The 14,384-nt window shown below is 51.3% G+C and overlaps 1 protein-coding gene across 14 annotated transcripts in view; it reads left to right on the top strand.

Moving 5' to 3' along the window:
* The window catches only part of CUX1 (cut like homeobox 1), a 370,873-nt gene that overhangs the window by 285,760 nt on the left and 70,729 nt on the right, over positions 1 to 14,384 (top strand). For 8 of the 14 annotated variants that reach the window (XM_073215149.1, XM_036998749.2, XM_036998751.2 and 5 more), the window contains exons 11-12: positions 3,326 to 3,514; positions 12,007 to 12,065. In XM_073215149.1, the coding sequence (XP_073071250.1) occupies positions 3,326 to 3,514; positions 12,007 to 12,065 (248 nt within the window). The remainder of the gene's footprint in view (positions 1 to 3,325; positions 3,515 to 12,006; positions 12,066 to 14,384) is intronic. The other 6 variants (XM_073215150.1, XM_036998750.2, XM_073215151.1 and 3 more) reach the window with 1 other exon arrangement.

A 14,384-nucleotide genomic window follows, 5' to 3' on the forward strand; every position in this document is an offset into this window, starting at 1 on the left:
ACACACATACACAAGGCCCCACACCCACGTGGAAAGCAAGAGCCTTTATGGGTCTTGGGATCCTGGAGCCCTGGGAATGTCCCTCCTGGGACAGAATCATGGAAATTTGTTCAGTGCCCACAGGGGTCTGTTGTCGGATTTGGGGAAGTCAGTTTCCATCCCTTCCTTCAGAGGCTTGTCTGAGCCAGGGGCCTGACCCTGAGCCCCATCAGAATCACCTGAACCATGGGCTCCAGGGTGGTACCTAGAACCCATTATTGTCTGAGCCCCCATGTGATTTGGGTGCTCTTGAGTTGAGACCTGGACAGACACAAAGAGCCAGTGGTCCAGCCTCTGGGAATCCCTGTACGCTTCCCATCTTGGTAACCGTCTCAACATCGCCTGAACATCTTGGCACTGACCTCCCTGCAGTTTCAGAGGCTGTGCCTCCCCTCACCACCTTGTTGACCCTGTTATACCATTTCCTTGAGAGCTGGTGTCCATGGACTGAGGCTGGGGCTCTGCTGCCCAGACACAGGCCTCACCCTCCCCCCACAACCCTTGACTGTTTCCCAGGCTCTTGTCTGTCTCTTTCTTAGCTTCCCACTGTGTCTTCATGATGTGACAACCAGGATGTCTTCATGTTCGAGAGCAGGATGATTTTTTTCTGTCCTGTTTCCAGGGTCTTACCACTTTCATCTCATTTTGTTCATGTGAGACACGAATGATCTTTGCTGTTCTTAGTGAGGAGTCAGTGGCCCAGGTTCCTGAGAGTTGATTTGCCCAAGGTCACATAGTCAGCTTATGGCCAGGCTGGGCCTCTCAAGGTGAGCCAGTGGCCATCTGGGACTGCCTGCCCCTAGGTCCCCATCCTGGGTCCAGGGTGAGCGCTGAGAGCTGCTATTATACCTGCTGTTGGAGCCACTCATCCCTGGAATATTAACTGCAGTTGCCCAGTTAAAACCCCAGACCACCTTTTGGCTTGTTTTACAGCCTCTTTCCCTAAGAGTGCTTGAAACCGTTTTTATGGCTAATGTTCCTTAGGTCGGAAAATTGATCAATAACTAAAGTTAGATAATGTGCTCATTCTATACCCACCATGAGATCAACCCCCCTGGATATCACTCATACTGTGTCCCCTCACGCTCCCCAGGCCTGCTGCCACAAGTGCAAGCGTCTCTGGCCACCCTTTCAGTCACCATCAGGAACCAACATGCTTGCTCCTTCTCGAGCTGGCCTCTCAGCGTCTGTCACTCCTTCCTCAGGCCTGCTCCCAGCCCCTGCCAACCTCTGTGCCCACCTATGGGGTCCCTGCCCTGAAACAGAGCCCCTCTTCCTCATGACAAGGTCCACAGCCCCTTACCGCCTCTCTCCCTTCTCCTGGCTCACCTCCACGAGCTTCTCTCCCTGGCCTCCTGACCCTACTGGGAGGACTTGTCCTAAGACCCCATGGCTCCTGGCCTTGGTCCTGGCCCACGTTGTGTAGGACAGCGTTTCCCAGACTCTCCGTGGTGAAGGACAGTTTTATTTTAATTTCCAATCTGTTGCAGACCGATAATTTTACGAAAGACAATAAAAATGTCATAGCTATGTTGAATTGCTATAAAAAGTTTCTACACACTAAATTTCTGTGCCTCTCTGTGTACCGGAGCAGTTTGTGACTTGGCACCAGTCCGTGGCACACAGTCTGAATGGGACTGGTCTTGACAGCGTGTACCTCTTAAATAAACCAAGGGAAGATGTTCCCTGGGTCCCCAGGGCCATGTGCAGATCTGCCAGAAGTCAGGAGAAATGAAGAACTGACTTTACAATAGTATACAAACCAAAGAAACAGAAAGGAGTTGCTTTGCACACAAAATTTACATCCTTAAATGGTAAAGTCCTTAATTTCCCAGGAGGGAGATGTGAAAAATTATTTCCCTGGTGACTGGCTGTCCCCAGATGTGAAAACCCTATAACAAGGTTTGGGATCCTGGAGCCCTGGGAATGTCCCTCCTGGGACAGACTCATGGGAATTTGTTCGGTACCCACAGGGGTCTGTTGTCAGATTTGGGGAAGTCAGTTTCCATCCCTGCCTTCAGAGGCTTGTCTGAGCCAGGGGCCTGACCCTGAGCCCCATCAGAATCACCTGAACCATGGGCTCCAGGGTGGTACCTAGAACCCATTATTGTCTGAACCCCCACATGATTTGGGTGCTCTTGAGTTGAGGCCTGGACAGACACAAAGAGCCAGTGGTCCAGCCTCTGAGAATCCCTGTATGCTCCCCGTCTTGGTAACCATTTCAACAGTGCCTGAACATTGTACATGAAATGGAATCCAGCACCTCCACCCAGTACAGGCCAGATCCAGACTGGGAGCTGCACAGTCCGTGGGGCGGGGCGGGGCAGGGAGGGTGGTGGCACTCTGCCCAGCAGTGTGTGCTGCCCCAAGGTCTCTGCTGTCACAGACACCATGCTCCTGTCCTCCTGTCCACATCAGTCATGCCCAGAAGTACATCCACCTGGCAGAGAAGCTTCCAGAATCATTCAGAAGCTATAATTACTTTTAAAACTTGAAAAAGTGCTGCTTTAGTCCTTAGGAATTAATTACAGTTTTGACTTGTTTTTTTAAAATACTTTTTCCCTGCCTTGCATATTTTACAAAATGAGAAAATTTGGGGCTGGGGGATACATAAAGGAACTCCAATATGCACCTTCCACATATTTGAACTCTTTTTTTTAAAATGCTGACTCCAAGAATCAATTTGTCAACCAAGATCTCAGCTCCTAGATAACATAGTAAGGATTCAACAGGACACGGACTCTCATCTTGTAGAAAACCCAAACGCTTCAGAACATTCCAGGAGCCCTCCCCAGAGCCTTCCCCTTCAGTGTCCCCCACCATCAACAGGCCCTTTCTCTCACCTCCTTCAGATCTTTACTAAAATGTCACTGTCTCAGTTGGGCTTTTCCTGACCATCTTTTTAAAAGCCCCAGCTGTCTCTCCTAAATCCGACCCCAGTCCCCTCCATGCCTCAGTGTTTCTGTGGCACTAACCACCATCCAACACACCATAAGCTGCTACCAAATGTCTAAAATGCATCCCACCCACCACGCCGCCTCCCTCTGACTGGAAGCCCTGTGAAATGGACGGCTGTCCGGGCGGCAGTCACATGTGCACAGAAGGGTGGATTGGGAGGGTGACTTGCAGGCCCCGTGCACGGGGCCAGGGGTAATATCTTCCTGGGAGCTCACCGCCCACGTCCCTCTATCTGCCTGGGTTTTGCCTTGCCTGCCGGCGCAGATGGCCTTGCCCCGACACCCGGTCAAGGCCAGCGCGGTTTGGTCATTTCCTTTCTTTTCCGCAGGAGCAGGCCATAGAGGTGCTGACCCGCTCCAGCCTGGAAGTTGAGTTGGCTGCCAAAGAGCGGGAGATCGCCCAGCTGGTGGAGGACGTGCAGAGACTCCAGGCCAGCCTCACCAAGCTGCGTGAGAACTCGGCCAGCCAGATCTCCCAGCTCGAGCAGCAGCTGAGTGCCAAGAACAGCACGCTCAAAGTAAGGGTGCCATGGGACCGGTGGGCCAAGGGAGGGCTGGATGCATGTGCACACCCTCTGCCTTCCTCCGCACACGGCCCTGGAGGGAGCCCCGGGCTTCTGGCGTGGTGGTCCTGGTTCCCCACTGGCACCCCGAGCTCCTCAGTGTGTTGCTTCTGCCCCCGGCATCTGGGATGCCTTGGTGGGTGTCGTGAGCATGACAAGAGGCCTCATCTCAGAAGCTGCCTTATTTGCTCCACCTTGGCCATGGCACAAGGATATCTCATATTTGTGGTTTACAGAGGTAATGGTTAAAATTCATTCTCCTCCAAAAGCACACTGCTCAGGCTTTTCTCAGTCTGAGACCCAACCTTCCACAAAAGTTTTTTACCTTGAGAAAGTACAAGGAGACGTGAGGTTCCCTTAGCCATGTCACTTGGAAGCACAGGTGTATAAGCTCCATCAGAGCCCTTTCTTGCATGCTTCTTGCCTAGAATTGACAGCAAATACTGAACCTCTGTGAGGCAGCTAGAAGCAGAGCCCTCAAGCCTGGGGCAGGGGGAGTGGCTCTGAACCCCTCTGCCAGCTCTTAGCTAGATGGCATTTCCCTCTTGATTGGGTGTCTCCTGTGTGCAGCACTTGGTGGAACCATGTCCTCAGTGACCACCAGTGCTGCTCCACCACCTGAGAACCTGCTCCCCGTGTGGAACTGATTTGGAGATCAGGTCGGCTCCTAAGCTGTCTACTACACATGCTCTGCAGGCCTTCCCTGGTTTTTGGAGGAGGCTGCCAGCAGGAGGACCCAGCACGCTGCACCTCAGCTCTCCCTGTGCCCAGACAGCACAGGGAGGTGTGCTGAGGGTACCCAGCTGCAGGGACGGTTTGTCGCTCAGGCCAGCATGGCACATCAGCGGCCCGGAGCATGGGGCTGCTTCCGGCACGATGAGATCACATGCTCAGCCTCTTGCCTCCCCAGTGGAGTCAGCCGCGGCCTCGCCCAAAGCTAGATCCTCTTGGGGTTTCTCATAAATTCATATCCCAAATTCAGAACCCAGAACTTTTTTAATTATGTTAAGGAAAAATGATACTTAAGGTATTTCCCGTGTGTTACAGTTAGTATAATTTGAAGATCGTCCTCACACCCTAGGTTCACAGCACCTCAGAGCCAGAAGGGCCTCCTCAAAGTATCGTATTTGATGCTGAAGAGACAAGGCAGGCACTGGCCCAGGGCCCCAGCTCCCCAGCTCCATGGCCCAACTGCCATCCGTTTGTAGATTATGAGCGAGTGAGTGACCAGCAGCCAAGTAATAGTCACTGTAATGTGAAATAAGGAGTCCAGGTTCATTGTAAAAGCATCAGAAAAACTTTTTCTTACACAAAGTAATTCTAGAATATAGTTAGGCCTGTTTTGTTTTTTTTTAATTTAGATTTTTCATCTCAGCTCAGGACTGTGTTTTTGACTCAGAACCAAGTGTCTAGTAGTGTGTCCTCTGGGCAGCTCTCTGGCCTGACCGCCCTGGCGCCAGTGGCCCTGCCACTATCCCTTGCTAGCCACTTTCTCCTGGGGTGGGTTTCATCTGCTGTCAGAAGCCATGGGTGCCTGGGCCCCTCTGTAATGGTCCTTCCAGCTTAGGGAGACGGTTGAGATGGGGCCACTTATTTCCCTAGGATTTCTGATTCTCTCATCAGCCTGTCCAGTGAGTACCAGTACTCATTTTTTATTTCCAGATTAAATCTAATTTTCTCATGTTACAGCCGTTTTGACCCTAGCAGTGGCATTATTATTAGATAATTTGCCTTTCCTTCCCTTTCTACACTTAAAGGGTATGATTCAAATATGTTCTGCATTTGACTACATGAGAGGGAGGCTATAGACCTTACATTTTTTATTATAGGGAAATTTCTTCTAAATCAGTTAAGGTTTTAATGTTTGCCTTCACAAAAAATGAAACACGGTTTCACAAATTAATGTTCTATATCCATATCTTGGGGGAATTCTTTAATACTACACAGCTAATGAAACAATTTGGTAATACTTCTTCCAAAATTATTGCTCCCCTATCTTCATCTGATCTAATAATCAAAACATATCCTCTAGTAACAAGACTTCCCTGATTTTAATTATCTTAACCCCTTGTTGCCAGGAGTGAAGATCTCTCCAATATCAAACCTGCATACAAAAGGCATTTAGCCTTCCCCAAACGAGCACATGCACCTGCCTCCCTGAAAGGAATAAGGTTAATTGAATAAGATACCTGACCAGGGCTTTTTTTTCCCCTTAAATCTAAACTAAGCAGCAATACAATTATTAGGAAAATATTTTATGAATGAGGCTTATCCAGTTAACAACCTGATGCTTTGGGAATGGTGGTCTGTGACCCAGGAGTGTAGCTGCTGAGAAGCAGCAAGTAGCTGTGCCTGAGCTTCCCATGGGGCTTTCCTCTCTCCTGCTTCTCTCCCCCTGTCCTCCCCTCTCTTAGTCTTTGCCTTCTTGGACCATGGTGTTCAGCCTTGGGGGTCTCTGGGGTGCACTTTAGCACCTTGAAGCTCCCCATCCCTTTGCAACTATTGTTTCCCTTCACTTAGATGACTTATTGGTAGTTCTGTGAGGATAAAGTGACAGCTGGGTGTCTACCAGGCTTTCCTGTGTTCCCCTTCATCAAGCCAAGTTTGCCATAAATGCATCACTATCCACTTCTAACCTGTAAATAGACATGGAAGCAGACTCAGAAGTGGTAGATGTTTCTTCCTGCGTAATCTGACAAGTGCTCAAGCACAGTGCTGCTTGAAAAGGGTAATTCTGTGTTTGTGATTAATGGAATAACCCAACTGCCATTACAAGGCTGCTATTTCTGATAACTCCCTATTCTGTTGCCTTCTGCTGGAACACTTGAATACAGAGGCAGTCACCTGCACTACACTTGTGAAAGCCCAGTAGCTCCCATTTGAGGTGGGTATGTATAGGAAAGGCTGGCTGGAGGAATGTGAGTCTCCCATAGGGAGGAATTATATTTTCTAAAGATGCTTGAAGATCAGTGCTTCCCACTGGGTGGGTGGACAGATGTATTAGAATTACCTGGGGGGCTTTCTCCAAGCTGCACATGCCCCTCCCACCCCTCCTCACCCCTCACCCACCTCCTGAGGTTCTGATGGGTCCTATAGAGCCACTATGGAGCACGCTGTGTCCCTCGGGGTTGGGACAGAAAAAAGAGGCTGGTGACCACTTCTCTGGATTTACTCAGTGCCTTTAATTCAGGACACTGCCTCTGGGTGCCTAAGTTCCCACACCTGGGAGTGTGTTCACTCTGCATCGAGGCTGCCTTGAAAATGTTTTAATGAGCAGCTTTTTCAGCGTCTCATTATAAAGCTCTAATGTCCTCATCCCATTTGACTCTCTCCACGTGGGCATGATGAGGACCACTGTCCTGTGGAGGAGGTTGCTGGGGTTAGGAGAGGCCAGGCCCAGCCCTGTCCAGCCCATGGCTGTAGGGGGGAGACCTGGGCATGTCCCTCCACTGCACCCTTCCACCCCCTGAGAGGCAGACTTACCCTGGTGGCATGAGGAGTCTTAACGTCAAATGTCCGAAATACAGGGAGCCCAGGGGACCAGCCACCAGGAGCCCTGCCTGGAGGGCAGTGTGAGCACAGATCTGAGGAGGGGAAGGAGTGAGCCGTCCGTGGGGATGAAGAAGGGCCAGAGGGCTTGGTGCGGGAAGCAGACAGACCTGCCCGACAGCCATGGAGAGGCCCAGAGAAGAACACACTGGAGGCAACCTCGAAGGAACCGAGGCTCCTTGCTGGAGGCCTCAGGGGCCACATGGGGACAGGGGTGGGAGCCAGAGGTCACCAGAAGGCTCCTACAGCATCACTGTGAGTCCATGAGTATTCCCGGGAATGCTTTAGGGAGCTATTTGTGGCAATTACAGTGATCACTCTTGGAAAGATTCCCATGCCCCTGGTCACGTGGTAATAAACCCGGATGGTCCCCAGCTGGTGTCACACTGCCAACCGTGATGTGAAGTGTCCAGGTGGCCTAAATACTGAGCCAGGGCCCTCCTGGTCTGTGATGGCACCATTCCCTCGGGAGCTGGCTCCTCTGCCCTGCACCTGGTCACACCTGACCACAGTGCATGGAAATCAGTGGTGACCTGTGTGACAAGGTTGCCATCCGGAGGTCCTCCTCTTCTGACCAGACCCATATGTCTGCAGCCAGCCCTCCAGTGTAGCCGTCACTCTCCCAGCCCCACCCACCTGGCCTTGGGGGTCTGCTTTTTGCTGTCACATTCTCTGCACCCCAGCAGCACATGCACGGGGTCCTCAGGCATCCCTGGGCTTCGCCCCCATGCCCAGTGGAAGATCCTATGCTTGCAGAATTGCCTCCTCTCACTGAGGAAATAGGGAGGCCAGAGGGTCTCCCTGTTCAGGTGAAAAGGAGGCACATGCAGCCCAGTCCTGGAGCCCAGAAGCATAGCGCTGGCCTGAGGGGCTGTGCCTTAGAGCCCCGCCCAGGACCAGGGAGCCCAGCCACGCTTACCCAGTGCTGACTGGCGGTCCCACAGCCCCATGGTCCTCAGGTGAACAAGGGGTCACACACTGATGCCTCTAGCCTGAGCTGTTGCTATTGGGACAGCACTTCCGCAGGCCTGGTCCTGATCATCCTGGAAGAAGGGGGAGTATCTTCAGACGGCTGCACAGCGCCTCTCTGGCCTATGATCTTGTGGCAAAGAGGTATTGCTGCCATGACCCCTCACTATGTGACCCCAAAGTCGAGGCCTTTCGACGGCCTTTGCATTAGTCTCGCATGCCAGAGGTCCCTTAAGTTTGTGACCCTACAGCCCTGTGTTATAATTGCCTAGGACAGAGACCTTTTATAAATGTAGGGCCCAATTTGCTGCCCGCCAGAATACTTTAAATTAAATTTTCTTACTATTGAGTCTCAACCAGAACTTCATACAGATAATTCTAGCAATTCAAGAGACATTTGATGAGCACATCCTAGAACCATATATGTGGTCTATATTAAGAATTAAAAAACAGTCACACTTGGGGGACACTGGGCAGCGTGCACTTTACTTATCCTACACATCCTCACCACTGTCCTGTGAAAACCCTACTCATCCTCTCCCCATTTCCCAGATGAGGAGCATGAGGCCCAACAGGCTAAGCCCATCACCCAAGGTCGCACCAGGGACTGGCCAGCAGCCGATCTCTAGCACTTGGCCTCTTTTCACTCTGTGGAAAACCCGTGTGTGTCCCCAAGTACAGAAAGAAAACCTGTTTCCCAGATTCATGGCACTGGAGGCGGGGCTGCCTTTCCTGCCATGAGATCTAACAGCCAGACCTGCCAACAGAGCTTCAGGTACACTAGGAGTGAATGACTAGAATGTGCAGAACTTCCCAAAAGGAGCTCCTGGATTCAGAGCCACAGTGTCCTCAGAAATCACAGAATCATGTTCAGTTCCACCAACTGGGGGTTAGGTAGCCACTCCAGTGATGATAACCACCATTTGCAGAGTGTGTTACCCTGTGCCAAGCACCATACAAAGTACTTAACATGCGGTATTCAACCTTTACAAAAGCACTGTACAGTATGTACCGCTATCCCCCTTTTATGGATGAAGAGGCTGAGACCTAGAGAAGTTAGTGTCTTGTTCAAGTTCACCCTGTAACTAAGAGTCAGAGCCGGGCCAGAGCCTTCAGACGGTGGAGCGCAGGCTTGCAGCCTACACCTGGCATGGCCTCAGCACAGCAGCACTTCAGTTCTTCCCAGGACTGCAGGGGGGTGGGGTGGCCTCAGCTCAAACAAGAGCTGATATAGGACTCTGGTCTGTCTTCTTTCTTTTGGGCAGAGAGACCGGCAGCCTAGCAGAAGCATGGCAGCAATTAGATAGCACATGGGGTGTACACTGAGTATAGAATCTGGCCACTGAGCATTAGCAAAATCTGAGAGAAGAGCCTTTTCCCAGAGAGAATGACAGGCTGGAGCACCTTTCCAGATTGAGAGTCTTTGAAATAAGACTTTCCAGGTACACAACAAGGAGCTTCTGGGCAAAGAACTGAGCAGTGGGCAATTGGTCCTTTTTCCATGGTGGGCATTTTCAGTAGCAGAGTCCAGTGTGCAGTCCCACACCACACGCTTCCTACTCCATCCTGCTACTGTGACTGGTTCTGAGATGTCCCACTCCATGGAGGCCTCTGTGCAGCTGTCTGCCCAGCAAAACAGAAACAGCGTAAGTGGTTGACAGAAGCTGTCTTGGTTTCTCCTTGATTCAGCTGCCTCCATGTAGGTGGCAGACGTTTCAGTGAAAGCTCTTTCATTCTCAGTGAAAACCATCATATCCAAATTATACAGATTCCAGTTGTAAACCATTTCTGCTCAGGGCTGATGACAGGTGAGCAAAGGCCAGAGCCGTGCTCTTCAGGGGCATTGGCAGTGACCGTGGTCCCCACTGAAGGCCCTGCAGTGCCCACGTGTACACCAGAGCCCTGCCTGGTGCTCCTTTGCTCAGCCTTCGAGGTCACCATCTGAAGTCATTAACCTGCCCAAGGAGCCCAGCTTGTAAGTGACAGAAGTGACTCCAGGTTCAGTACCATGCCAGGCTGTGGAGTGCTCTGTGTCTTCCCATCTGGCTGCCCTTTGTTCTGGCTTTCCCCTGTTCTCCGAACATGACCAAGTTTCGTGTGTGTTCCATATCCAGTGTCAGTGAATTCCGTAATCTGAAAGGTTCTTTGTGTCCCAGCAGCTCCCAATAATCTTTTGTTAAGGAGGCTGGCACAGGAGCACTTCCCACCCCTGGACTGCCAGGACAAGAATGAAATAAGCACTTCTTCATGGGTACCTCCTGAGAATCTCTTGTTGGAAAATGAGTGCATGTTACCCGTTTGATTATGATGAGAAACCATTGTGATATATAAAGTTAACAAGAGGTCTTAAAAGCAACTAGGGCAGAGCAGTTTTACACAATGGGAAATCCATACACAAGAAACTGCCAGCAACTGCAGCAGAAAAAGGTGGGCTAAATGAGTTCTGTCTACAGGACACCTGAATTCTTGAAACAGCAAACAGGGTGAGACTCAGGCAAGCATCAAGGCTTATGGGCCAGTTGGGCATCTCCTCCTGAAACTCTAGAATGCTCTGAATCAGCTCTGTGATCATACTCATGGCTGGTCAAGCAGAGCCCAGCTGGAAGCCCTAAAGATGGGAAGGTGCTATTGACTCAGGAACTGGCATTTGTTCAAACTGGGCTTGTAAACACTCTAAATTGCTAGCCCCCAAACTCCTGGGTCTTTGTGTTCTCTGTTAAGCTCCCTTATTTCCCCCACAGAGCTCCCTTTGGGGGAAGGCAAAAGCCATTTAGTCTAAAACACCTTCCTGGAAGGAAGCACCCTTTGCTGACCGCCCTCCACCAAAGGGCCTTCCAAGCAGGAAAGCCCTGTAGAGCTCTGGGCAAAGTGGCCATGTAAATGCCCGGTGAGCTCACAGACTTCAGTAAGCACACGGAGTGTCCTGGTAGCCAGGCAAGGTACTGCTAGGTCCCTGGGATCAGAGCCCCTCGCCTTGCCTCTGAAAGGACTTCTAGGGCCAGGGAATCAGCTGTGCCCTGCTGGGGCCCTGCCGGCTAGGATGCCCTCCCGTCGGGACTAAGACAAAAAGACCACCCAGCTGAACAGGCCTCCATTCCTGCAGTCCTCACACCTGGGGGAGCTTTTCTCCTGACACGAGTGCTCAACAACAGAGGGCTTGTATCTCTTGTTAGCAGTGTCCCACCAAAGGTGTTGACAACAGACAGCATCTGTCAGCTAGCCTAACATATTGCAAAAAGCTACATGCTGCTTTCAGAACACTTCTCCTCATTCTGTTTGCCATTTCATGGTATTTCATACAAAATGGCCTTTTCTTCACCCTGTCTTCCACTTCGGTAAAGCTTTGTCCTTCCACTTTCATTAACTTATGTGTTACATTTTTACTTATGCTGCCAAGCGTGTGTGTCCATGCCCACTCACACCAGACCAGAAAGTGAAGATGAAAGATGACACTGTGTGCTGTCACCTTTCATTAATGTGTGTTTGCGTGCCCTCCCAGGGACAGCTGGATTCCTTATGGGGAATGTCTCAGTGAAGTCTTAGTCCTCTGGGGCCACTGTAACAGTATCACAGATGGGGTGGCTTAAACAACACATGAATTTCTCACAGTTCTGGAGGCTGCAAGTCCCAAGATCAAGGTGCTGGCAGATTCGATGTCTGGTGAGGGCTTCCTTCCTGGTTCACAGACAACCCTCTTCTTGCCCTGTCCTCAATCAGCAGAAGGATGAGGGAGCTCTCTGGGGCCTCTTTCATAAGGGCATTGATCACATTCGGGAGGCTCCACCCAAATGACCTGAGCACCCTCTATACCATCACCTTGGGGGTTAGGATGCAGCTACAGATTAGGGAAGACACAAACCTTCAGGGCATAGCAAATTCCATCGACCTATTTCAGAAATGACCACTAATAAAATTCTGTCTGTTTTCAGCAACTGGAAGAAAAACTGAAAGGACAGGCTGACTATGAAGAGGTGAAGAAGGAACTAAAGTAAGTGTAGTGATGTCTGCGCAGCTCCCAGCCAGGGGCCACCACAGGGCCCAGCCCCAGCGGGTGCCCTGTCGCTGGGTAACATCCTAGCTGCCCAGCACTGCGGGTGTTTGCACTTCAACCTATGCCCAAGTTCTTTGGACTTTTTATAAAGTTCTGTAAGCGTTTAGAATAAGCCAGTGCACTCGGAATCAGGGGAGACATTGCCTTAATAGAAATTATAAAACGTGAGTTTGTCTTTGAGCTGCAAGTTCTCTGAACAGGAGCAGAGCAGAGGAAAGTTTTCCCCTTGAAAGCATACATGTGTTTTGCTCACACCAACCTGGCCACCTAGACTCTAGGGCTTTATCCTCTCAAGCTCCAGCACCCCACCTAAGGGGCAACAGCTGAATTTATCATCTCTTCAGGGCTAATGTTTACATTCTCAAGCTTAGAAGTCCCCCCACCACCCAGCCTTGCCCTTCTGTCTCAGGCTCCTCCCCCTGAGCCTGCCTTTGGTCCTCCCCAAACTCCCTGGCCCTGGGCCCTGCCTGTCCCCTAAGTCCAGTGCTGTCCGAGCTCATGACCTCCCCAGATGGGGCTCATGGGCAGCCCCACCACAGTGCACACAGCCCCAGTTATCTGCCCACCTTGCCTCACAGTCTCCCCAGGCCAACCCCACCTCCATGGCGAGGCTATTGGCTATACAGGAAGTCCCTTTGGGGTGTAGACAGGTCCCTGTAGCCAGTGTCCTCCACTCCTGCCCCCAGCTAAGCCACCCCTCAGCAGACACCGTGGTGCTCTGCCTTAGGGAGAGACAGGTGTCCATAGCTCCCCTTTGCCTCAAGGTCCTGCTTCTCCAGCTGACCCTCCACCTGGACCTCGGCTCCCTTCCCTCCACTCCTACTATTGTGTCAGCTCCTCTCTCTGCTGCTGACATTTTTAATTTCTCCTTTTAAAATAAGCCTACACCCACGCGCCATGCTGTTCTTTGTGTTCTAAATTCTGTTCCCTCAGGTTTGCTACAAAAAGCCCACTGGAAGGCCCTTCCACCTGCTGGCCACCATGTCCAGTAGCCTTCTCTGGGTTACAAGTCTTGACCTACTCCAGCCTCCCTGGTGAGGTGCCTCTAGGTGGCTCCCCTCAGCCTGTGCCCACCATGTTCTCTCCCTGGGCACTGTCACCCCCGGCCATAGGCAGCCTCTGCAGCACCTGGAAACCCCCGGAACTTCTCTACAGGTCCAGCCTCCTTGGACTCTATACTCCCCCTACCATTTCCAGTCTAAGGATGTGGGTTTTTCACCTGGTCAACTTTCTATATCTGCTCCTCCTGCTCTGGTCTCCTCTTCCTTTCCCTTCTTCCACTTCAAAAAAAAAAGTGTTAAATCCAAGAAACTCTGATGTGAAGGCCTTCGCCCAAGCCCCCCTCCTGTCCATACAGAGGTCAGGCCTGCACTTCCACCTCTGAACTCACCTCCCTCCCCTGGGCCCTAAGGCTCCTTGAATCCAGCCTGAAACACACCCCTTGCCTGTTCCCTCCCATCCGTCTGCCTGCCCAGCTGCACACTGGCCCTTGCCCTCTTCCCAGAACTGCCTTCCCTGCCACCCCGACACCCACATTCCTATGGCCCTTTCTGTGGCATCTGCACCCTGCAGCACCCTCCACAGCAAAAAAAAAAAAAAAAGCCTTCCTCCAATGGCTTTTCCACTAAAATGTGTCTCTGGCCACCCCGGACCTTTGTGATCAGAGTACTCTCCCAGACACACCGCGGTCCCATCCCATCTCTGTCCTGGAGGCCCTGCCCTTGGTGGTCTGCAAAACATCCTGCTCCGCCAGGCCCTTCTCAAAGGCTGACTCCCGAGGCACCCTGTCTCCAGCCCAGTAACACCTCTCCTGCCAAGGGCCCCCACCAGGGTTTCTCTTTCATGCACCATTTGAATATTATGTTCTGCCTGTAAGCAGCCCATAAGGTTCATGAGGGCGAGGAGCCGGAATGGTTCTGGTTCTCTGCAGGGTCAGGCACCTAACGGGTCATCAGGAAATACATGTTGAATAAATGAAGAGCCACTGGAGCCACTGGTGTTTTAGTATAAACTTACAGATTCACTTAATCTTTGGCACATGATCCTACAGTGAATCTCAGACAAGAATATGGTTGCAAACAATGTGACATCCACCAAGAAAGGACAAGTCCCAGACTCCCTGACACTTCTCTCCTGGCTGAGGCAGTGGGCCTGGAAGAGTTCTTACTTTCAGTAGCTCACAGTGAAATACAGTTACGAGGTTTACCTGTTAGCTCCTTATTTGCTTTCATTTTGTTAGTCTGTATGACAGGTGCC

Source organism: Manis javanica, chromosome 10 (genome assembly GCF_040802235.1).
Source record: "Manis javanica isolate MJ-LG chromosome 10, MJ_LKY, whole genome shotgun sequence".
NCBI lineage: Eukaryota > Metazoa > Chordata > Mammalia > Pholidota > Manidae > Manis > Manis javanica.